The sequence below is a fragment of the Panthera uncia genome, assembly GCF_023721935.1.
Source record: "Panthera uncia isolate 11264 chromosome B3 unlocalized genomic scaffold, Puncia_PCG_1.0 HiC_scaffold_1, whole genome shotgun sequence".
NCBI lineage: Eukaryota > Metazoa > Chordata > Mammalia > Carnivora > Felidae > Panthera > Panthera uncia.
Window position 1 is genome coordinate 35,691,191 of NW_026057582.1, and position 23,428 is coordinate 35,714,618.

General features: G+C 43.5%; 1 protein-coding gene and 1 pseudogene across 2 annotated transcripts in view; one reads left to right on the plus strand and one right to left on the minus strand.

The window, feature by feature from the left end:
* Positions 1–23,428, minus strand: part of MTHFD1 (methylenetetrahydrofolate dehydrogenase, cyclohydrolase and formyltetrahydrofolate synthetase 1) — a 68,907-nt gene that overhangs the window by 22,759 nt on the left and 22,720 nt on the right. For both annotated transcript variants that reach the window (XM_049611461.1, XM_049611460.1), the window contains exons 3-15: positions 17,153–17,212; positions 16,438–16,491; positions 15,214–15,350; positions 14,974–15,074; positions 12,794–12,930; positions 11,373–11,484; positions 6,963–7,090; positions 6,267–6,364; positions 5,458–5,631; positions 4,693–4,829; positions 3,121–3,167; positions 2,372–2,479; positions 2,155–2,229 (exon numbers count right to left, since the gene is read on the minus strand). In XM_049611461.1, the coding sequence (XP_049467418.1) occupies positions 2,155–2,229; positions 2,372–2,479; positions 3,121–3,167; positions 4,693–4,829; positions 5,458–5,631; positions 6,267–6,364; positions 6,963–7,090; positions 11,373–11,484; positions 12,794–12,930; positions 14,974–15,074; positions 15,214–15,350; positions 16,438–16,491; positions 17,153–17,212 (1,368 nt within the window). The remainder of the gene's footprint in view (positions 1–2,154; positions 2,230–2,371; positions 2,480–3,120; positions 3,168–4,692; positions 4,830–5,457; positions 5,632–6,266; positions 6,365–6,962; positions 7,091–11,372; positions 11,485–12,793; positions 12,931–14,973; positions 15,075–15,213; positions 15,351–16,437; positions 16,492–17,152; positions 17,213–23,428) is intronic.
* LOC125910657 (uncharacterized) lies at positions 22,893–22,982 on the plus strand (annotated as a pseudogene).

Below are 23,428 nucleotides of genomic sequence, written 5' to 3' on the forward strand. Positions count from 1 at the left end.
GTGTGGTAGATCTGAGTGGGCTCCAGCAAGCCCTGTTCTTCCCACAGTTCCTTTTTTTTATACTGTGAAGACTTTGTTTTAAAATCTCAGATGTGGGGCGCCTGGGTGGCTTGGTTGGTTGAGCATCCGACTTTGGCTCAGGTCATGATCTCGCAGTCTGTGGGTTCGAGCCCCGTGTCGGGCTCTGTACTGACAGCTCAGAGTGTGGAGCCTGCTTGGGACTCTCCCTCTCTCCATCTCTCTCTGCCCCCTCCCCTGCTCATGCTCTGTCTCTCTCTGTCTCAAAAATAAATATAAACATTAAAAAAAATTTTTTTTAATAAAATAAGTAAAATAAAATCTCAGATGTGTTTTCAGAGCTGGCCCTCACTGGCTCATCACAGGCCTCAGAAGCCTAGTACATGACATTGTTTACAGAAGTTAGCCCAACTCTCAGTCACTCAGCTGAGAATCTGCCACTGACACCCCACTCCGACTGGGCACACGGGGTGTAGACCGTGAGCACACTTTGCCACAGAGGAGGCCTGGGGACCCAGGAGGAGACCGAGGTTCTAGCTCAAACCTGGGGGGGGGGGGGGTGAGAGGGTACTGTGGCCTTGGGCAAGTCCCTTGATTTCAAATCCTAGAGACTTTTAAAGAATCATTTACACATTTAGTCCAGCACCTCCCCACATCTGACAGAAAGTTCCATCAGCAAAGGTAAGGTTAGACGTTGCCTGCTCTTTACATGCCTCTCAAAACATGACCCTTTTACAAAACAGAGCAATAATTAACTTACCTTACACACAGGATTTTTGGGGGTATGGAAACAAAGTAAGCTAGACATATCATAGTGTGTCTAAGTCACTTTTTCTCAAGTCCAGAAAAAAAATGCATATAAATAAATAAATAAAACATAATTGTAAAGCAAGTAGGGCAAAACATAAACGATGTAGCTCGGTAAAGGGGAGCTTCATGTACTATTCTTGCAACATCAAAATATAAAGTTGCAAAAAATTTAAAATAAATAAAACTATTGTTGCTAATAAGCAGCACGTGCCATTTACTTAAGCTTACATATGCCAGGTTGTCTAAATAATATATATGTACAGGGCACCTGGGAGCCTCAGTCGGTTAAGCATCCAACTCTTGATTTTGGCTCAGGACGTGATTTCACGGTTCATGAGGTCTGTGATCACACTGACAGTGTGGAGACTCCTTGGGATTCTCTCTCTTTCTCTCTGCCCCTTCCCTGCTCACAATCTCTCTCAAAATAAATAAACATTAAAAAAAATATATATATACATATAATTTCTTTCATATACAAAAGTGATGAATATATTTTCAAATTTTATTTTAAAAAACCCTCTTGTGCTATCCCTTTTGGGTCACACCCTCCCCAGATCTATAACCTCTGGCACCTACTGATCTATTCTCCATCACGACAGCTTTGTCTTTTTGAGGATGCCATGTACACGGAAGCACACAGTATGCAACCTTTTGAGACTGGCTTCTTTCACTCCACATAATGCCTCTAAGAGTCATTCAAATTGTGTGTATCAATAGTTCATTCCTTTTTATTGCATAAATGTACAGGTTTGTTTATCCATTCATCCACTAAGGGACATCAGAGTTGTTTCTAAATGTTGGAGGTTATTAGTTGAACTGCTAAAAACATTCGTGTTTCTGTATGAACACAACTTAACATTTGTCTTGGATAAATACCTAGGAGTAGGATTTCTGGGTCACAGGGTACAATGTATGTTTAATGACTATATATTTGTTTTTATTTTAGAGAGGGAGGGGAGGGGCAGCGAGAATCTTCAGCAGGCTCCACACTCAGCGCAAGCCTGATGCAGGCCTCTAACTCATGAACCGTGAGATCATGACCTGAGCCGAAATCAAGAGTTGGATGCTTAACCAACCGAGCCACCCAGGTGCCCTGGAATTATCAGTCTTCTTGACTGAGGGTGGGGTGTCAGTGCTGTATGTATTCCAGGACTAACCACTTATAATTTACAGATGGATGAGAGATACCCTCCACCACCAACCTTTGTTATGTATACAATGACCTTAAGGTTACGGTTATGGATGTAACTTGATCTAAAATAGGTATCTCCCTATTAATCACCCAACTTCATACAATTATCAAAAATGAACAGGGGAAAATCTCACCCGTAATCTTCGGATCTGGATATCAGAGAACTTTCTCACTCCATTTACGGATGGTACCAAACGATTAAAGAGAGCCTTAAAGAAAAGGAGGAAAAGGGCTTTGAAGTGAGAGGAACCCCCTGCCTTGCCACCTGCATCATCAACACCCAAGGGACCAACAACATTAGTTTGGGTGCGTCAGCCCTTTCAAAAGTGCCTGTGGGCCTCAGGAGCCTACCTTGTCTGTCTGGGTTAGTTCGTGGAACATCCGGGCATCAATGGCTGCAGCCACAAGGTTGTTGGCTGCGGTGATGGCATGGATATCACCAGTGAGGTGGAGATTAAACTACAAAAGAGCAGAGGCCACATTAGTCTTTCACCTTCTCTGACATCTTTCCGATGATCATTGTATCGCAACCAAATCAATCCCTGTGTTAAAGCTAACAGAAACCTGACGGCAGCACAGTTAGCAAACAAACACCCGGTACAAATCGCTCTTGAAAACATAAATTACAGACTGTGTAGCCTCACAAGAAATTGGTGTTTACCTGAAGGGACACGTCCTGTAACCACAAACCCCGTACCACCAGCATTAGGAGCAACCACGGGATACCGAGGGCACACTCCTGTCCTTTAGACTGTGAGCACCGAGGGGTTCATGAGGGCAGCCCTGTGCCTGTATGCTCATACCATGCTCCCGTGTCTGGAGTTACCGCTCTGAATACACCTTGTGTTGGTCCTTCCCATTCCCATGCTTTGTTTCATCTCTTGCTTAAAAATTATTATTCCCAGTGAAAGCCAGACCTTGAAGTCCTTGTCACGTGAAAAAAACTAAGCTGTCTCACAAGCCTGCATATTAAGATGTTTTCCCCTTTCTGATTAAAAAGAAGTCATTTGTCCACTAAGAACTCTGCACAAAAAAAGTTAATCTCTGTAAGAAAAACTATAAATAAAGGTCCAAATGAAACCAAATTCCAGGCACTTTACCTCTTCCATGGGGATGACCTGGGAGTAGCCACCTCCTGCAGCGCCACCTACAGGGCAGGCCAAGGGTGAGGACTCAGGTTAAGTGTGTTTCTCCACCACTTGCAAATCAAATAAAAGCAAATTGGTTTTCGTCGCTGCTACGCACATTATCTATTTACTTTTTTCAACCATTTGGACAGCTTTGACCAAGTGTTTTCTAATTTTCTTTTACCAGTCTAAAACACTTGATCTCGCTCATGCTGAATAGTCTCTGTTGAAATCTGACTCTAAATGACAAAACCATGAACACATACATACCTACTCATTATCTTTAGAGACAGGTTCCCCATGATTCCTAACATTTGTTAAAAGACCCAGCCTACAGTTACATAAAGGCAACTCTGCTCAATTTCGTACTCTCATAAATGCTACGCTGGCATTTTAAAAAAAGGAATGTTTAAAATATACACGCCAAACACAAACACAGAGACTGTACTTCTTCCTAAATAGGAGACACATGTTAGAAAACAGCTTAACTGCTAGCTTTTGCTGGTCTGTTTGGATTATTAACAAAAGACCAGTCAAAAATGTTCTGGTTATCAGTGAGACAAATGTCAATTTGAGGTTTAGATTTTGTGGGTTTTTTGTGAGGCAGAGACCACGCGATGAAAATGGGGCAATTAGTGATAAGAGGAAAAGCAGAATACTGGGTTCAATAAGCAGTGCAAGGGAACGGTTCATTCTGAAGTGGAAAGACGGTTGGTAAGACAAGCTCAGAGTGTACTGAGTCGGGACATTTATAAAATATATTACTACAGGCAGAAGAGCAAAGGTGTGCCCTGTGCAGCAGTCTCTAGAACAAGCAGAATATGTGGTGCTCTCACCGAGCACATGAGAACGCTAACTCTACGAACTTACGATTAATGAAAATACTTTAAATGAAAAGAGCATGTTTGCAGTACCACAGCTACCAAAAACGAAAGGTGGAGAGTGAATAGTGATGTCATGTTTTTGTGGAATCAGAAGAAACCCTGTGTGGGCAGTGCTGTTAAAGGGTCTGAAACTGACATGGCACCCACCCTAGCACTTGACAAAGTTACTCTGGGAGTCCCAGCCACTGCTGCTGACAACTGGTGGCAGCGGTAACTATCTCATATTAGAAGAGAAAATGCATACGCTGCGTAGCATAAAACACAGTGCAAAGCATATACTCAGTAACAGTAGGCTTTTCTTATTCCCAACAGGCTGAGACAGCTGTAGGGTGTCTTTGTTTCTAGAAAGTCAGCATGATGATCAGTACCTACGATTACCTTTATTGTTACTGTGACAGTTGACTATTAGTCATAGAAAAGCACCTCTCGCTACATTATTACCCATCCCAGGGAACCCCTGTGCAGTGTCAAATAGTGACAGCAAGAGCTGGGATGATCTGATGAAAAGCCTTCACCAAAAGCATCACAATAGAGGCTGCACCACGAGGACATTCCTGGTGTCTATATGAAGACCCATAAGCATTCCTGGGTCAAGTGGACCAGGGAGGACTGAAGGAGAAGCAGTGGCCTCTGGCCACCCAAGGTCTAGTGCTACTAATACCTTTTATTCCAAAGGTGGGTCCCTGAGAAGGCTGTCGCACACACGCAAAGACATTCTGATAAAGATGGGCGCCAAGGGCTTGCACCAGCCCAATGGTAGTTGTGCTTTTCCCTTCTCCCAGGGGCGTTGGAGTTATTCTTCAAGGTGAAAGCAAAAGAGGGAAAGTGAACTTATAGGAATTAAATTTATGTGAATCACTAAGCCAGACCTAGAGAATAATTTTTAACCTGAATAGTAAGGAAGAAGACCTGAAAAAGTTCTTTTCCAAGAGTCTTACTGAAGTTGCAAAAAAATGTTACATTTAAAAAGACTGTTGTAATTGAGCCCCTCGCACTGTGAGGAGAAAACACATTTGATCTTATAGAGACACTGCTATAATTTTAATAGCTCGATGTAATCTAAAAAATTAGCTATTGTGTATAACTCAGCCAAACCATAAAAATAAATGCTCAATACATCCACTGAATAAAAAAATCTGGGGTTGAAAAAAAAAAAGGTGATTCCATCTGAAGACAAGCTTTTAAAACTCAACTCTTTCCCCTACTAGATGGATAACCTTGACAAATTTTCTCATCTCCAAAGGGTTAGAATCTACTCTTAATTACCTCACAGGGTTGCTGTTAAGAGTCGAATGAGACTAAACACATGTGAAAATGCCAAAACCAAATGAAAGGAAACTTCTCATATATATGCTAAGAGGAAATGCCATCTTTGATAATAATAATCAGGATTACGATTCCAAGAGCAAAGGAGTAACAACCATACCCGGTCACCACAACGTATTTTCCATCGGGTTGGTGCTTCAGGCGTTCCAGTGCTGACAGCAGAACCTTGGCCTTTGTCTCACCGTACAATTCTACCTCTTTGGAGAGCAGACCAATTTCCCGAGCCAGGCTGCCAATGGACTTCGGCTTGCAAGATCGTGATATGTCAATGTCACTTACAAGAAACAGAGAAAATATCTATCAATCTTGACTCACTGAACTTTTTTTAAAAACTTTAATTTTTTTTTTTAATGTTTATTTAATTTTGAGAGAGAAAGAGCGTGAGTGGGGTTGGGGCAGAGAGAGGGAGACACAGAATCTGAAGCAGACTCCAGGTTCTGAGCTGTCCACACAGAGCCCAACGTAGGGCTTGAACTCATGAACCATGAGATCGTGACCTGAGCTGAAGTTGGATGCTTAACCGACTGAGCCACCCAGGTGCCCCTTTAAAATTTTTTTCAATGTTGATTTTTGAGAGAGAGAGAAAGAGAGACAGCATGAGTGGCAGAGGGGCAGAGAGAGAGGGAGACAGAATCTGAAGCAGGCTCCAGGTTCAGAGCTGTCAGCACAGAGCCCGACACGGGGCTCGAATTCACAAACCGTGAGTCATGACCTGAGCTGAAGTCGGACACTTAACCGACTGGGACACCCAGGTGCCCCGACTCACTGAATTTATTTAACCGCATCCTAGGAACGACCCACCCCGACCACTGATGGCGCTTCTGGAGGAGGCACATATGTAGCCATAGTATCCGTGAGCTAAAAACAGATAATCCACAAAGTTTTAAACCCGTAAAATTTTATTTTTACCTGGGAACAGGTGTCTTGAGATTAAGGCTGTTATACCGGATCGTCCACTTTCCTGGCTTAAATTTCTCCAGGAAACGCTTTGCACTCTCTACTGTGCTCTAAACGAAAGGTCACAAATGGAACTTAGAAGAAGTGGTTATTTTAACTTCCACCTCAATTCCAAATCCCAGGTCACTCCAGTTCAACCACAAAATGAACAGCTTTATGACCCCCCTATAAACATGCTTCAATCCTAGGCATGTTTGAGAGTTTGAGAGTTTGAGCCCCTAGAATCTACAGCCGCTAAAGTGCCCTGGGTTCGCCCCATCTCAGCTTGTGTGTGTATCAACAAGGGCAAGCAAGACAAAGTGCACTTAGCAAAGCTGTGGGTTCGCACTTTCCTTTTCCTGAGGTTCTGATACTCCAGAGTAAATCCCCATTGTGCCATCCCTACCTTGCCCTACTAATAGAACTGGTTCTATATCTCTGTTCTAACAGTCCCTTTTTCTCCTTCAATAGATTCACATCCTTACTTAAAAGCAATAACTTGAATTCTGGCAGCTTTTCACAACCATCAGAAAAACTTTTTTTTTTTTCTGGCATACAACAGTATTAGTTTCAGCTGTACAACACAATGATTCAATATTTGTATATACTGCAAAATAATCACAGTAAGTCCAGTTAACCCCCAGTGCAGAAACTTCCATTCACACGCACCTGCATTAGCATTGCCACCGTCATGGGCCCCACACCGCCAGGAACAGGAGTGATGAAGCCCGCCCTCTCTTTGGCCTCATTGTAGGCCACATCACCCACAACTTTTCTCCCATTCGGTTTTGTATCATCTGGTCAAGGGGGGGAAAAAAGCAAGGCAAGGTCTCACAATTGCAATCGTGGTGTTTATTTCCAAGTTAAGTGATTGAGTATGACAGCTTGCACCAATAACTAGAGTTTAGGGTGTGTATTCCCATCAGGCTCAAACATCTACTTTACTAAAAAGCTATAGGATGACAGGTGTTTGCTATTTTCTAGGTAGAAACTTACTTTATCCGCAAAAATTCACAAGTTGCATAAGTGGTGTTTCAGAACCAGGAGAATCCTTTTGCAGTCATGTGGCAAATAAAATACCAACTGTTTTTTATTCTTAAAACCAACTACCCAGTATGTAATGAGCACCTTTTAAAATGTTAATTTGCCAAGGCCTACAAAGGAATTTTTGGTGCACAAAGCTCCAACTATGTCACAGCTGCCAGATACCGTTTCTACAGCAACTGTCAGCACTTTGTAAGCTCCATGCGTGAGCTGGAGGAACAATTCAACATCCAATTCCAGAGACAAGCAGCTACTTAAATGTATGCAAAAGGCAAAGAATATAATTACGCTTCCCTTAAAAGGAAATCAGAACAACTACAAATCTCACCAGCAAAGAACAGCTATTCGAGAGAACAAAACCCAGTGATGCATCACTGCTCACTCACACAAAGTACCTCCTCTACTTGGCTTCAGTGCACTTCCGGGAGGGGCTGGGGGACAGGGCTAGACCCTGCAGCTCTAAGACTCCCGAGGCAGGATCTGGTAGGATCTTAGCCATTTCACCTCTTCTGTTTGATCAGATCACCACAACCGACAGAGCAAACTTTAGGATGTAGCCAAAAGTCAGACTTCAAGAGATCTAAGTTCTAGGATCAGCTGACTGCCAGTCCTTAGCCTCTGTGGGCTCCTTCCTGACCAGAAGGCCAAAGATTGCAAAGGACTGACACTACCTATTTCACAAGCTCGCTGAGAATTAAGTCAGAAATTGTGTGCATTCTTGAAATCGAAAAAGCATTCTCTAGGGGCGCCTGGGTGGCTTAGTTGGTTTAGTATCCGACTTCGGCTCAGGTCACAACCTCGCGGTTCATGAGTTTGAGCCCCGTGTTGGGCTCTGTGCTTTTTTTTAAAAAGCGTTCTCTAAACATAAGTGTTTCTCTTCCCATCCTAGATACATAGGATATTTTCTATATGTACTATAAGGAGCTGGAGAATATCTCTCCTTGGGATAGTTTCAGGTTGCTAAATTATAAAGCAAGCTACCACAGAACATTTCCTCTCAGAACCCTATAGTCATTTCATTTTTTTTTATTTAAGTTTTTTTTTTAATGTTTATTTATTTTTGACACAGAGAGAGAGAGACAGAGCATGAACAGGGGAGGGACAGAGAGAGAGGGAGACACAGAATCTGAAACAGGCTCCAGGCTCTGAGCTGTCAGCACAGAGCCCGATGCGGGGAACTCACGGACCGTGAGATCATGACCTGAGCCAAAGTCGGACGCTTAACAGACCAAGCCACCCAGGCGCCCCTATAGTCATTTCAAAATGCCAAGGAGCTATGGCTAAGAGCTACTGTACAGGTTTCAATAGTCTAACATGGACATTAGTCTAAAATGCCCTGCACCTCTTCCTATTTATTCATGCTAGTCATTTTAGTGTCTTTATATATAGGAGACATATCAATCACTGTACAACTGCTACACTAGATGAGCTCTGTTTTGCTCCTGAATCAACACTATTAGGGTTGACCCGAGTGCCCTCTGGTATATGTCCAGTGTTTTGTGTAAAGTATGATGTGGTCAGTAGAAAAAGTGACCACTTCTCAAACTAAGTGTATGGTTTCACTAACCAATAAACATTCTGGTTATTTATCTGAGCCCTAGAAGTTCTCTTTCATTGTGAATTATAGGTACAAAATCCAATCACTGAGTTACAGACCAGTGGGTGGACTGGAGGAACTAAATACTATTCTTTGCCAATGTTCATTTTCAAGGCATCATGTTCTGTAATTGGGCCGTATCCTGACTTATATTTTGATTATTTAAATCATTTGCAGGGCATCTGGGTGGCTTGGTCAGTTGGGTGTCGGTTTGACCCTTGATTTTGGCTCAGGTCATGATCTCAGGCCCCATGTCAGGCTCTACAGACAGGATAGAGCCTGCTTGGGATATTCTCTCTCTCTCTCTCTCTCTCTCTCTCTCTCTCTCTCTCTCTCTCCCCTTCCCCCTCCTCATGCTCTTTTTCTCTCAAAAAAACTTTAAAGAAAAAAAGTCATTTGCATGGTCCACGCAGGGATAATATCCTAAGACATTTGCCAAATTAAGAATGAATTAAGGGGGCGCCTGGGTGGCTCAGTCGGTTGGGCGGCCGACTTCGGCTCAGGTCATGATCTCACGGTTGGTGAGTTCAAGCCCCGAGTCGGGCTCTGTGCTGATAGCTCGGAGCCTGGAGCCTGTTTCAGATTCTGTGTTTCCCTCTCTCTGACCCTCCCCCGTTCATGCTCGGTCTCTCTCTGTCTCAAAAATAAATAAACATTAAAAAAAAAAAAAAAATTTAAAAAAAAAAAATAAATAAGTTTTTTTTTTTTTTTTTCCAAAAAAAAAAAAAAGGAATACTTTTAAGATTCAAGTTCAGAGCAGAAGAGAAACACATAAAAGCAGCCTTCCTGCTTGGCTTACTAAAGATAATTTGAGAAGGAAACAATAAAATCCAGCCTTATCAAAACTTATTTACTAAATACCCCAGATCAGTAAAAACACAGCTGACCAGATATTGATTTGCTCTTACTCATATTTCAACATCTATGTGAGGAATAAATGTGAACAGGATGGGGAGTTTCATGTTTAAGTCAACATTTCATGCCTGTGGGACTCAAGATTCCTATCCAGGTGTTTTTTTCTTCTATCTTCTCAAATCTCTCAAATCCCCCTCCCCACCCCCCAAAATGCCAAAATGCAGAAATATGATACAGAAGATGCAAGGTTTTAAACAGAATGGGCTTGAATGTCATATCACAAGTACTCAAAGTGAGGAGTTGTAGGAGAGCAATTTCTTTATCACCCATTAGATAATTACACTACAAGAAAATGAGTGATCAATTATGAGCTACTGTCTTAAAAGCACGGTAAGGAGAGTGGGAGGGAGGTTAAAAATGGTGAAGGCTTGACAGTGACTAATGTTCCTGGCAGCTTAGTGTCTATGTTTCAAACTTGAGATGGGAAGGGGGGAAAAAAAACCCCAATATTCTTGCTGAAACTCCCTTCAACAATTCAACAGGTGGGAGTGCCAGCAGTTAGAGGGCATAAAGCTAGACAAGGAACTGCAGAGACCACGGCTCCAAGGTGGAGGACAGCACAGGACACCACACACAGTAAAAGAGACACTAGGTTCTGTGGGAGGGGAGGGAGGGAGAGAAGGATTTTCAAGAGAAGGAGAGAGAGAGAGGAAGTGGCTTAAACTGAAGATCAAAGTGGAGTTTTTCCGACCACGTAGCCCAAGGCCTGCCCTGGTGTGTGATGCACAGAAACAGCTGTCTGATGAAAGGCTGTTCCTTTCTTGAATCTGTGAGGCACAGTTATTCACTGTATCGTCCTGTCAAATTTTGAAAACGTCACCATGAGGGAATCACCCACTGCACAGAGGATGTGGGGATAGAAGCCGCCAGGGACAAGCAAGGCACGGGCAGAGAAGGGCACGTGGTCCACTCGGCAACACGTGAAGACACGTGTTCAAAAGCGGTGTGAGATAAACGGCCACAGAGCTGGCTGAAACCAGGGTGGGGCTGAGGAGTTTGACAGGTAACGTGGGAGGAAGAAGCTCCACGTCAAGACCCACCAACACGGCAAGAACTCGCAGATGGATGTGCGTGGGAGTCAGCTGGCCGTGGGAGACCAGTAACCGACGCACAGCAGGGCCTCCACCTGCGAGGGTTAACGCTCACTGGAGACACCGAAGACAGAAGACAGGGAAAATTTCCGATATTTAAAAACGAATCTGACACAGGGAACAATTGGGAGGGGATGACGGTGCGCTGGCTTTACTCTCTCTGCCTGGAAGGGTCTGGGCCCAAGCCTTCTCAGTAAAGCCCTCCTATGGGAGTCTTGGCGAAGCTAGCCCCTCTCCTGGAGGCACCCGAGCATTCTGCAAAGATCACGTTGCATTTTAAATCCACTCATCCTTTGTTAAAAAGGGTTAGGGTTAGCACTTCGAGCCTGAAACGGGACAAGAGGTTCTCACGTAGGCTTCACGTGATGACCTAGATGTCTTCCTCTGCCCACCCTACACCAGACAGCACCTGCATCCTCCAGCAGCACTCACCCGGGATATAATTGATCCCACAGTCGATGACTATTGCCCCAGGCTTGATCCACTCCCCTTTTACCATTTCTGGCTGACCAGTTGCAACCACCAGGATGTCACCTTTATTTACCTAGGAAAAGAGGATTTTGATTTGAGAAATTAAACAGTGAGACATAAAACAAACAAACAAATAAAAATGTACATGTGGAACAGACATCCCTGAGCTTTGTATGAACTTGTTCAATGTCATCAGCTATTTTATGCAGACCACACACCACATCTGACAGTTCCTATGCTGGGCTCATTCCTCCATGTGCCAAAATGCTCCCCGCTACTAAAATCTTCCCGAATGGGGAACGTGATGAAAACATGTAGGGCAGGGAGGAGCACTGGCTTGGAGCCACAGGCCCGGCTCTAAATTACGAGGCGTTGGGAGGCTGCCCCCTCTCCTATGCAGTACGGGGACCAGCACCTCCTGCAGACCACTGCTTCGGGGGGATTAAAAGAGAAGGTGCGGGGGCGCCTGGGTGGCTCAGTCGGTTGAGCGGCCGACTTCAGCTCAGGTCACGATCTCACGGTCTGTGAGTTCGAGCCCCGCGTTGGGCTCTGTGCTGACAGTTCAGAGCCTGGAGCCTGTTTCGGATTCTGTGTCTCCCTCTCTCTCTGACCCTCCCCTGTTCACGCTCTGTCTCTCTCTGTCTCAAAAATAAATAAACGTTAAAAGAGAAGGTGCGTTGTCAGCCGGGATAGGTACACGTGAGAATTCTTAGGCTCCGGGATCTGATGCAGAGTCAAGAACAAGATGTGACAGGGGGCACCTGGGTGGCTCAGTCGGTTAAGCGTCCGACTTCGGCTCAGGTCATGATCTCGCGGTCTGTGGGTTCGAGCCCCGCATCAGGCTCTGTGCTGACAGCTCGGAGCCTGGAGCCTGTTTCGGATTCTGTGTCTCCCTCTTTCTCTGACCCTCCCCTGTTCATGCTCTCTCTGTCTCAAAAATAAATAAATGTTAAAAAAAAAAAAAAATTAAAAAAAAAAAAAAAAGAACAAGATGTGACAGGGGTCCAGGGGACCACCGTCCACATCCCCCTCAGGAGCACCTCCACCTCTGAGGCCCCCACTGTGTCACACATCTGCGATCTGGCTGCTGTGATCCACCCCAGTTTCTATACTGCGAATCCCTACCTTCCCACGAGGCAGACCGGTAAAGAAAGAATACGATCAGAACAAAATCTGTACAACCTGGGCAAGTTTTTAAGTAGAATTTGTTTCTTCATCATGTAAAATGAGACAAGAATTGAGGGAGTTGCTGTAGGGGTTAAATGAGATATTGAATGAAGTACATGGCAGTTTCTGCACTCAAAACCAGGTGAGAACGCCCACCGCACACGTGTGCGCACAGGCACACACAGAACCCTTCCACTCGGCTGCGGTCCCCTTACCTCCTCGCCTAGGTTGGCGGTCTTGGAGTGGCAGGTGGTCACTGTGGCGTGGTTCCACAGAAGCAGGTCATGCATGGGCGCACCGACTATCTTACTGCGCCCGACCACCACGGCGTGCCTTCCAGCAATCTGCACCCCTGAAAGAACAGCCAGGGTGAGTCAGAGTGTGGGGAGAAGTCGCCCTCTTCACACACCGCCTAAATGGGAAAATTCAGAACAAGTGCACAAACACGGGTTCTGAGCATCAAACAGAAATCTTCCTAAAAACATCCCTTCTTTGGCAATAATAGTCTCAGCTCTAGGGTTTCAGCTGCAAATTGGGACTTATACTGTGCCTTTCTTGCTGTGGGTTTTGGGGAGCAGACTAAGCCAAGATCCATTCATTGAGTCATAGGAGAGTGGGAAGAAAACCTACACTCAAAGAAGAAAGAAACCCTGACATACAGCTAAACTGCCATATGGAAGACAGTAGATTTACTTACATGGGAAAAATAGTTACAACAAATAGGGTACATATGACGTGCTGGACAGAAGCAAAGGAAATTAGAGGAGTATCAGTAATTCTTTCCAGCTCTGGTAAGTTTATTTATGTAGTTCCTCATCCAGATTTCTCTTTTGGCATAGGGCCTGAGCCACAGGATTATTTGCAGGGAAGTGATAAAGGGGAACTTTAAATGTACCAGAAAGCTTTCTTTTTTGATGACTCAGCATCCATTCTTCTGGCACTATCCCAATGTCCTTTCCAGGACTGACATACTCTACTCATTGAAGGAGATGATCTCAGTACTCCCCCACATTTTTTTTCTTTTTTAAATATTTTATTTATTTTGAGAGAGAAAAAGAGAGAGGGAGACAGAGAGCGAGCACATGATCACGGGAGGGCAGACAGAGAGGGAGAGAATCCCAAGCAGGTTCTGTGAGTCAGCACAGAGCCCGATGTGCAGCTCAAAGTCACAAACCATGAGATCATGACCTGAGGTGAAATCAAGAGTTGGACGCTTAACCGACTGAGCCACCCAGGCGCCCCTCACTCACATTTCTGTCTCTGGCCAATGAGAGCTAATCGTATGACTGTCAGGCACAAGGCTGGAGATGCTCGGGGCAGCCAAGGAGAGCCCAAGAATGAGCCACCACAAGAAGAAAGCAGGGGTAAGACCTCAAAGACTCCACCTGAGCTCCTCTATGCAGCCCGGCTTGAGTGGACTCTTGCTTACTTAAGGTGGCTTATTTTAAACTGTGCTTCCTGTATAACATTAATTTTATTCAAAAAAGATAAGCTTCTATGTAATGCTAATATCATAAGCATCTAGAAGTAAAGCCCTCAAAGTCTGAGGTGTCTGAAAGGTACCTTATTATAGACTTTCAAGGATTCAGAGAAGGACTTGAAGCTGTGTTGGGGCAGAGAAGCTGCTGTGGCTCATGGGATTTGCTTCTGTAATGCATCGTTTGCTAAATATGCTTTAGAGTATATAAATTTAGTTGGAGGACTGAACAGTAATAGCTGTCCCGAGGCTTACAGCTTAACCTTTTCTTGCCAACCACAGAAAATTTTCATATACGTTGGCCAGCATTTTCCACTTGAAACTTCTGATCCACTTCCTTTAAATAGGACACATTTCCTGGTAAAAAATAACCTCTGCAAAAAGTGTTCATGATGAAATTAAAATACCAAGATGTTGACTAGGTGGTGGGGTAATATGGCCAACTGTTCAAGAGATCTGTTTCCAGCCATCTGTCGAGTCCTCAAACTCAACTCAGTGCCCATGTGGGGGGTTGGGACTTTTCACTTTGTCTGAATTCTTAGGACTCTGTAAGTTACTTTTCCATAAAAAGCAAACTTCTTTGAAAACAAACAAACAAAAAATAATAAAAACAAAAACAAATAATTAAATAAATAAATTTCGTTGAACTCAAATAACCCTGAGCTCACATCTTGACATGGCTGCCTCTGGGACAAGTTATGCGTCTCTCGGAGCCTGTTTTCTCAAGCTGTCAAACAGTAACAGTACCTAATCCATAGAGCTGTCGAAAAAGTTGAGAATTTAGGAAAAGCCCCCAGCCGACAGGTCGTTGTGCCAATCAAGTCCATTCATTTAGGGCCCACAGTGTACCTCCCCCTTACCTCCATGGGTCAAGACCAGACCCAAGAAACGGTGCTTTGTTTTCACATTTGTTTTTACCTGTCTCTTTGATGAGCTCCAAGCATCCTTTAGGTGTACAAGGGATGAAACAGTCATGGAGGTCACCTCTAGCAAGTTTTCCAGCACTGATGCTAGTCAATCTAAAACAATTAAAGCAATGAAGGGAGAAATAAAGATAATTAGATGTCTTTACTCTCCAGAAGCACATATGGTTTGTTCTGGAAACAGAAATATAATTGGAATCACGCAACGTGATACAGAGAGCCGAGGCACACTCACCCATCCACATCCTTTTCGGGTACAATGGCATTGACCACTGCTTCGGTGTTAATGGGATTCTCTGAATCTAAAGGTAGCTGCACTATGAAACCATGTACAGTGAGGTCTTCATTCAACAATGTAACGTACCTCAACACCTAAAAGAAATAGCGCACACAATTTGTGTTATACACAGAAACCAAAAAGGTGGAGAAACACTTTTTGGTTGCCCTATTTTCCCCCAGGAGTTTAATCGTAGTCCTCTTAGAATGTACCTCCCCTTGAACCTGAGAGCAATTCTAACACCATATGTAATCTTCAGTGTCTGCTAAGAACACCATCAAGAAAAAGAGCTAAGAACTTTAATAGCAATAGCCATGTTACTCACCCAAACCAAGATCTGTGATGACAGAAACGTTCTATAATGTGCCCTTTACCACACAGTAATGTCTACTGAATGCTTGTAAACATGGCTAGCACAACCAAGGAATTGAATTTTACATTTTGTTTCATTCTAATTAAACGGCCACAGGGGGCTAGTAGCTACCCCACTGGACATAGAACGTAGAACATTTCCATGACCTCAAAAAGTTCTTTCTCCCTCCTGCCCCTTCACAGTTACCCCTGCACCCTCAGGCAACTACACTTCTGAGTTTAATCACTCATGACCTGTTTGGCCTATTCTTGAACATCACATAAATGGAATACATATTTGGTTTTTATTTATTTTTTTAAACATTTTTTTTTAACGTTTATTTATTTTTGAGACAGAGAGAGACAGAGCATGAACAGGGGAGGGTCAGAGAGAGGGAGACACAGAATCGGAAACAGGCTCTGAGCTGTCAGCACAGAGCCCGACGCGGGGCTCAAACTCATGGACCGTGAGATCATGACCTGAGCCGAAGTCGGCCGCTTAACCGACTGAGCCACCCAGGCGCCCCCATATTTGGTTTTTAAAAGGCAAACAGCTACAGGTCCAGGATTGGTTTGTAGTGAATACTGCAGGGGGTTTGAAGCAAAAGATACTGTGATCACGCACTGAGTATACACACAGCCATACCCCAGGATGGCACCATTTACTCTGGGTGTTTCAGAAATTTTCTGGAAGCAGAGTCTGCAAAGAAAGAATTACCTTGAGGTCTTTCATATGGTGAATGTACCAATCCCTAAAATTCCACTAAACCAAAGACCAGAGATGAAAGCACTTTAGCTGCCCCTGTTAACAGTCAATTCCTCACAGCTCACCTCAGATTCTGTGGCTGTTCTTGGTAACTTAATGTGCGTGGCTTTGATCCCAATCTGCAAAAATGAACATTTAAAACAGGCAAGAGAATGTCAGACATGGGCCCATTTCTTTTAACCAATATGACTAACAAATCAGATGGCCTTAGTCACCCTTTCACCCTTGTATGCTTGCTTTTATTTATTTAAAGAGAGAAAGAAAGTGTGTACGCGCGCACACACACACACACACACACACACACAAAGCAAGGGAGGGGCAAAGAGAAAGGGAGAGAGAATCCCAAGCAGGCTCCGCTATGCTAGGGCAGAGCCCAACACGGGCTCGATCTCGAGAACCGTGAGATCATGACCTGAGCTGAAATCAAAAGTCAAACACTTAACTGCTTAACTGACTGAGCCACCCAGGCACCTCACACCCCCGTATGGTCTGAAGAATGAGTCTCTCACTTTGACCCATTCATCCTTTACTTGTTCATTGTCACCACTGTACTAAAGCAATTTCACGTCCACTGTTCCTGCTCTTTGGGAAGTCGGCACATCACTGATTAGAAAACATTCCAGGGTAACCGGAGGCTGCAGCTTCAGCCCTGCATTTCTGACTCAAACCTGCTATGGGCAATGAAAGCTTTTACAGGGAGGGCACAAAGGGCACGGGGTCACCAACAAGACTGGGGAGGGGGTGGGCTGGGGGTGACGGCGCTGCCCTTCCGGGCTTTACCTCTTCCGCAGCCTTCAGCTTCACATTTATATAAAGATTAGAATCATCTCTGTCGCCAACCTAGAATAATAAATACATGCAAATCAGACGATCAAGGAAAGGCGAAGTGTACAGAAAAGCTTCTAAAGTTTTAGTTTTGATAAAAGGAATGTTTAATCATGAGATTCTTGTTGCAGAGGACTTCACAGGAGAATAGGAGAATGTTGGGGCAGAATGGAGATATGAACACAGTGGTGTTACCAATCCCTCCCCAAACAAGGCCCACCTGATTCCCACTGAAAAAGCCACAAGGCAAAAAAAAAAAAAAAAAAAAAAAAAAAAAAAAAAAAATTAATAAAGGAGGGGACATCTGCATCTGCCATGGGAACTAAACAAAGGAGCCACAGGCTTGCCTGAAACATGTGGAATCTGCCTTGGAGCTGCCTTACAGAACCACAGAACATGGAGGGCTAAACTGTCATCAGGCAACAGAAACATCATAGCTGTGGGAGTCAGGAAAACCCAGAAGGTATATTCGGCACCCTCTCTCCCACCCCCCAGCCCCCGGGGGCAGTGGAAAATTCTCTTGCCCAGTTACACAGAGAAGAGAAACCCGCTGGGGTGGAGCTAATCCTAGCTTACTCGGAAGAGCTATGTGAGGCAGAAGGCAGTCCGCTGCCCTCAAGACGGAGAGCAAAGTGTGGTGCAGGAGCAAACCCTCTGACTACCATGCCGGTCTCACTGGGTTCCCTCAGCTTCTCTAATCATGAACATACTTAAGAGTTTTTCACTGTTGGCCATATATCTGTAAATTTTTATTTTACAACTATTTTTCCACGTTCTCGTGATCAACAGTAAGTTCGGTTTCTCCCAAAACCGCAGAGGGGAAAAATGGTAGGTCCACTGATACCACAGATAACAGAGGCAGGACTCCTTTTAAGAGGACAACCGCACAGAAAGAAGGGTGAGGGCTTCCAGTCCTTGTCATGTTGATGGGGTTCCTGGAAGCTCTCCTCAGGGTCATAGAACCTGGCCTTCCTCTTAGCTTCGGCTGTCCCTTATACAGATACTTACTTCTCAGTTCTGCCTGCACTCATCTGAATTTCAAGAGTCAGATGAATCCTTTGACGGGAATTTGATTTTTCTATGGGTTACCTGCTTCCTGTGGGGGCATCCCCAGAATTTCAGAGCCTCTCCTGTTTCTTCTTCAGTCATTTTCTGTGTGTTCCTTGCCCCTATCATTCAAGCCCTCACTGATTCAGTTACCACATTAAACATACTCTGGGATTCTTAGATCTAAGTAGGAAAGGAGGTGGTTCCAAACACAACAGTATTGTTCCTCTCATTATCATTAATATTTAAACTACATTTATTTTTTATTTTAGAGAGAGAGCGTGTGCTGTGTGCACGAGTATGACTAGGGGAGAGGGGCAGAGAGAGGGGGAGAGAATTCCAGGCAACCTCCATGCTCAGCACCGAGCCCAAAGTGGGGCTCAATCTCACAACCCTGGGACATGATCTGAGCTGAAGTCAAGAGTTGGACGCACAACCACAATTTGCCACCCAGGGGCCCCTACAATTAGTTATTTAAACTCAATTCTGAGATTAGATGGTTTTGTTATTCACTGCCAGACATTTTTAAACCACAACTTCTCTGTTCTATAGTTCATCTTCATACATCCCCCAGGTAGCGGAAATGCAACTTTAAGTCACTTTCCCAGAAAAGGTATGTGGGCATTTTTCTGAGTCTATGTGTATCTGAAAATATTTTTCTGCTGCGTTTGCCCTCGAGAGGATTTACCTGGCTGAATCTGGAGTCACGAAGTTTTCCTTCATAAATGCTATCTTCAGCATCTAGTGGTAAGTCTCAAGTCTTTTGTTGTGGTTCTTTTACAGGTAACTGCTTTCTGTCTGCATATTTCTGAAAGAATTTTTCTAAAACTCCAAAACCAAGGGCACCTGGCTGGTTCAGATGGTGGAGTAAGCGACTGGCTCTTGGTCTCAGGGTTGTAAGTTTGAGCCCCAGACTGGGTGTAGAGATTACTTAAAACTGAAATCTTTTAGGGGCACCTGGCTGGGTGGTGACGGTAAGCGTCTGACTCTTGATTTTGGCTCAGGTCATGACCTCATGGTTCATGAGTCCTTGCCCAGCGTCAGGCTCTGTGCTGACGATGCAGAGCCTGCTTGAGATTCTCTCCCTTTCTCTCTCCGCCCCTCCCTTGCTCTCTCTGTCTCTCTCAAAAATAACACATTTTTAAAAGATGAAATCTTTTTTTAAAAAATTCCAAAACTGCCACCAGTTTTAAAAATAAAGTGCAATAGTTATGATTACAAGCATGTATCAAAGTTTTAAGGTAAGCCTCATGCAAAGGAAAAGACCTCCTAAAGCCTCTCGGTATGGACACGTCATAGGGGAAAAAAGGTTACACAATCTCTGGTAGACTAGATGCGGAAAGAATGTTTAGCTGAAAAACAGTAGATTCTTGACTGACAGTCAAGTGAGTAGGTGGAAGACTGGTTTCCGAGAACAAATCTTAATCCCATCACAGTTTATCAAGAAAATCACTGAAGCACTTTATCAGTAATGCTAATTTCCTCCCTGAAAAAGGTGAATTGCATTATTCTAAAAAGGTCCTATCCCAGAATAAATTGGGGACTTTTTTTTTTCTTAACACCAACAGTCTGCAAACTATTTCTGTACAGGGTCAGACAGTATATATTTTAGCTTTTGGGGGCCACATACTCTGTCGTATATTCTCCTGCTTCATTCTTAACGGCTTCCAAATTGGGCAGCATTTGGATGGGGCCCCAGTTTACTGATCCCTGCTTTATGCCATAAAATATCTTGGGTGTTGGCCTATTTATCAATTTTTCTTTCTGCTTCAGGAACCTTCTGTAGATATTCAGACCAGTTGAGTTTATTCGTTTTATTGTTTTGTCCATGTCTTTTGTGAGGGCTGAATGAGTTACTATATATAAAACACTCTGAATAATTCCTGATAGGAAGCAACTAATGAATTATATTATTAATAATGAATATTTTATGTGCTAAAGGGATAGAAATACAGCCTCAATTTGATCTCTTATAGTGAAAAGTCAAGTCTTAATTTCCTTTAAGTATTCAGTTGTTTGGGAAGTCACCAGTCCATTGTTCTTTAAAAAAAAAAAAAAAAAAATCCAACTTTTAGGTGTATATACCTGGACCAGATCACAAATATCCTTGACTGCAATGCTAAGGAATTAGGAAAACAAAAAGGAAAAGCAAATGGGGGTAGAGATAGACAGACCGGGGTTCACATCCCAGACGCAGGCACTTCCTGACTGGTTTGGGGCAAGTACCCACGATCTTTTGAGCATCAGTTACTGTGACTATAAGGAAACGCGATTATAGGCTAGTATGCAACTCAGAACAACTAGAAATATATACAGACCGTTTGGACTACAGCAGACACTCTGTATAAGCAGTACTCTCACTCCTGTAAAGGACAGGGTGTGTGTGGCTGGATGATTGTGGGTCCTGCAGCAGCAGCTAAAGACAGGCTGGAAGGGTCCAGATTAGAACCCTAAAACCTGTAAGCAGGTGACTGCAGTGGCCCCAGAGGGTGAAAGCAGTACAAACTGAAAGAGCTTATGAGAGGCACAATCAGTAGCATGGCATTCACTAAGGGGACTCAAGAGAGTGAGGGAGAGAAATCCTAAAGAGAAGAGTGCAGGTTTCTGGTTGAGTGTGTGGGAAGATGGTGTCAGTCATCAGGAGGGGGAAAAAAAAACAAGAGGTCCAAGGTAGCAGGGACGTGATTACAACATAATATGTAAACCTTGCATCAGGGAAAGATGTTGTAAACTTTGGTGCTGAAGTGCAAGATGAAAATACTCTAACACTGTTTCACTGGCAGCAACACAGAGGAGACAAGCTGCAGAAGTGTTTATGTAACAAAAAGTCTCGCAATCAATAAATTTGAAATACCAGTTCAGAAGTTGATCTTAAAAACAGGGGGAAAAAATCCCAATATTGCTAATATTGGGATTTTTTTTGAATCCTTTCTGAAATCTTCTGAAAAGGTTTATAGAAATAGAGTTCTTGCCTACCACGTTTCCTCTTTCTACACTAAACAATTCACAAGAATAAGTCAAGAAATAACTGGTCTCCCAAGCGAACCAAGTGAATGCCCACAACATATACCTTTGATTCTCATTAATCTGCAAAGAAATGAAAAACCCACCACAGGCGAGAACACACCCAGGCCTGTGTGCTTTTCTTCTCGGCTAAGGCCTCCTGGATAATGAACAGCAACAGGGGGAAGTATTTAAGAACCATTCACTCTGGAATTCTTGATGAACATGGAACAGAAAACTTAGTAAGGGATTAAATGATAACATGTGGAGACACACACAGAAATGTGAAGTGAGGAAGCAGCCATCTCTGAAGGGAATTTCAAACGAAAGTTATTGGCTTCCTTTCATCCAAGTCAACCCTTCAAATGTGTGTCTGTCCATGTGTCCATCTGACAAAACATTTATTGAATGCCTCCTACCAATTTGTTGAAGGCGTCCTACTGGGTGAATCTGGAGCTCAGGAAGAAACCCTGGACAGAGGCCTCAATCAGGAAGGACTCTCCCAGGTAGCCATGGAACCAGGTGAGCTCACTGAGGGAAGGAATAGGTGGAAAAGGGGTTTTGTGGCTGTACCCTATGGCATCCAAATGGTTCAGGTATCAGGAAAATAAGGAACAGGAAGCAAAGGAGATCAGAGAAGGAAGGGAAGTGAGAGTTTTCCAAGAAACCAAGAGTCCAGAATTCAGAAGAAGCCCGGGTTTAGAAGTTACTGACCTATGGGAATGCAAACTGGTGCAGCCACTCTAGAAAACAGTATGGAGGTTCCTCAAAAAACTAAAAACAGAACTACCCTACAACTCAGCAATTGCACTACTAGGCATTTATCCAAGGGATACAGGTACACTGTTTCGAAGGGGCGCGCATGCGGCCCAATGTTTAGAGCAACACTATCGACAATAGCCAAAGTATGGAAAGAGCCCAAATGGCCATTGACAGATGAATGGATAAAGAAGATGTGGTGAATACATGTACAATGGAATACTACCCGGCAATTAAAAAGAATGAAATCTTGCCATATGCAACTACGTGGACGGAACTACAGGGTATTATTATGCTAAGCGAAATTAGTCAGAGAAAGACAAATATCATATGACTTTACTCATATGAGGACTTTAAGACACAGAACAGATGAACATAAGGGAAGGGAAGCAAAAAGAATATAAAAACAGGGAGGGGGACAAAACATAAGAGACTCTTAAATATAGAGAATACACAGGGTTACTGCAGGGGTTGGGGGAGGTGGGATGGGCTAAATGGGTAAGGGGCATGCATTAAGGAATCTACTCCTGAAATCACTGTTGCACTATATGCTAACTTGGATGTAAATCCAACAATAAACTTTTTAAAAAAGAAAAAAGAAAAAAAAAAAAAAAGTTACTGACCTAGAGCTGGTATTGAGAGCCAGGTTAAACTGCCAGATTTGGGGCAGCTTACCCACTTTTGAGGGAACCCCAAGACCCTTTCAAGTGCCAGACTACTTTATAATGATACCGTGATGTCATCTGCCTTTTTCACATCTGTATGGAGGCTGCAAAGCCAATGGTGGGTGAGACTTTGCACAAATCAAGGCAATGGCACCAAACTATACTAGTCACTGCCACTCTCTCAGTAAAAACAGATGCCAATTTCACTTAAAGTGCTCTCGATCGCTTCTCGGCCTTTTGGCTAAGATCAAGTGTAGAAATGCTCTCGATGAAGCAGTAAAAATGATTAATTTTATTAAACCTCAACCCTTGCATACATGTCTTTTATATCCTGTGTGGGGAACTGGGAAGGGTGTGGTCTCCAGGAAAAGTCCTGTGCTTTTTCTCCCGGCCAGCTGAACTGCCACAGTTTTACACGGAACGCTATCTTTACTTGAAAAAACAGCTGACAAACAATGATTATTCATGCTTGAATATTTGGCAAATATTTTCTCAAAACTGGACAGAGCGAGCCTGCTACTTGAAGGAAAATAGCTTAATAGTATTTGTTGCCAAAGGTAAAATCTGAGCTTTCAAGTGAAAATCAGAAGTTTTTTTATCCACTCCTGTGAGCTCCACAAGCTTCTCAATAATCAAAGACTCTTCTGATAAGTTTGTTGTGATACTAATGATTGTGCTTTTCTTTACATTGCATAATGAAATGTGTTAACATTCAGAAGATCTGCATAATTCAGTGAACCATTATTTTCTAAATGAG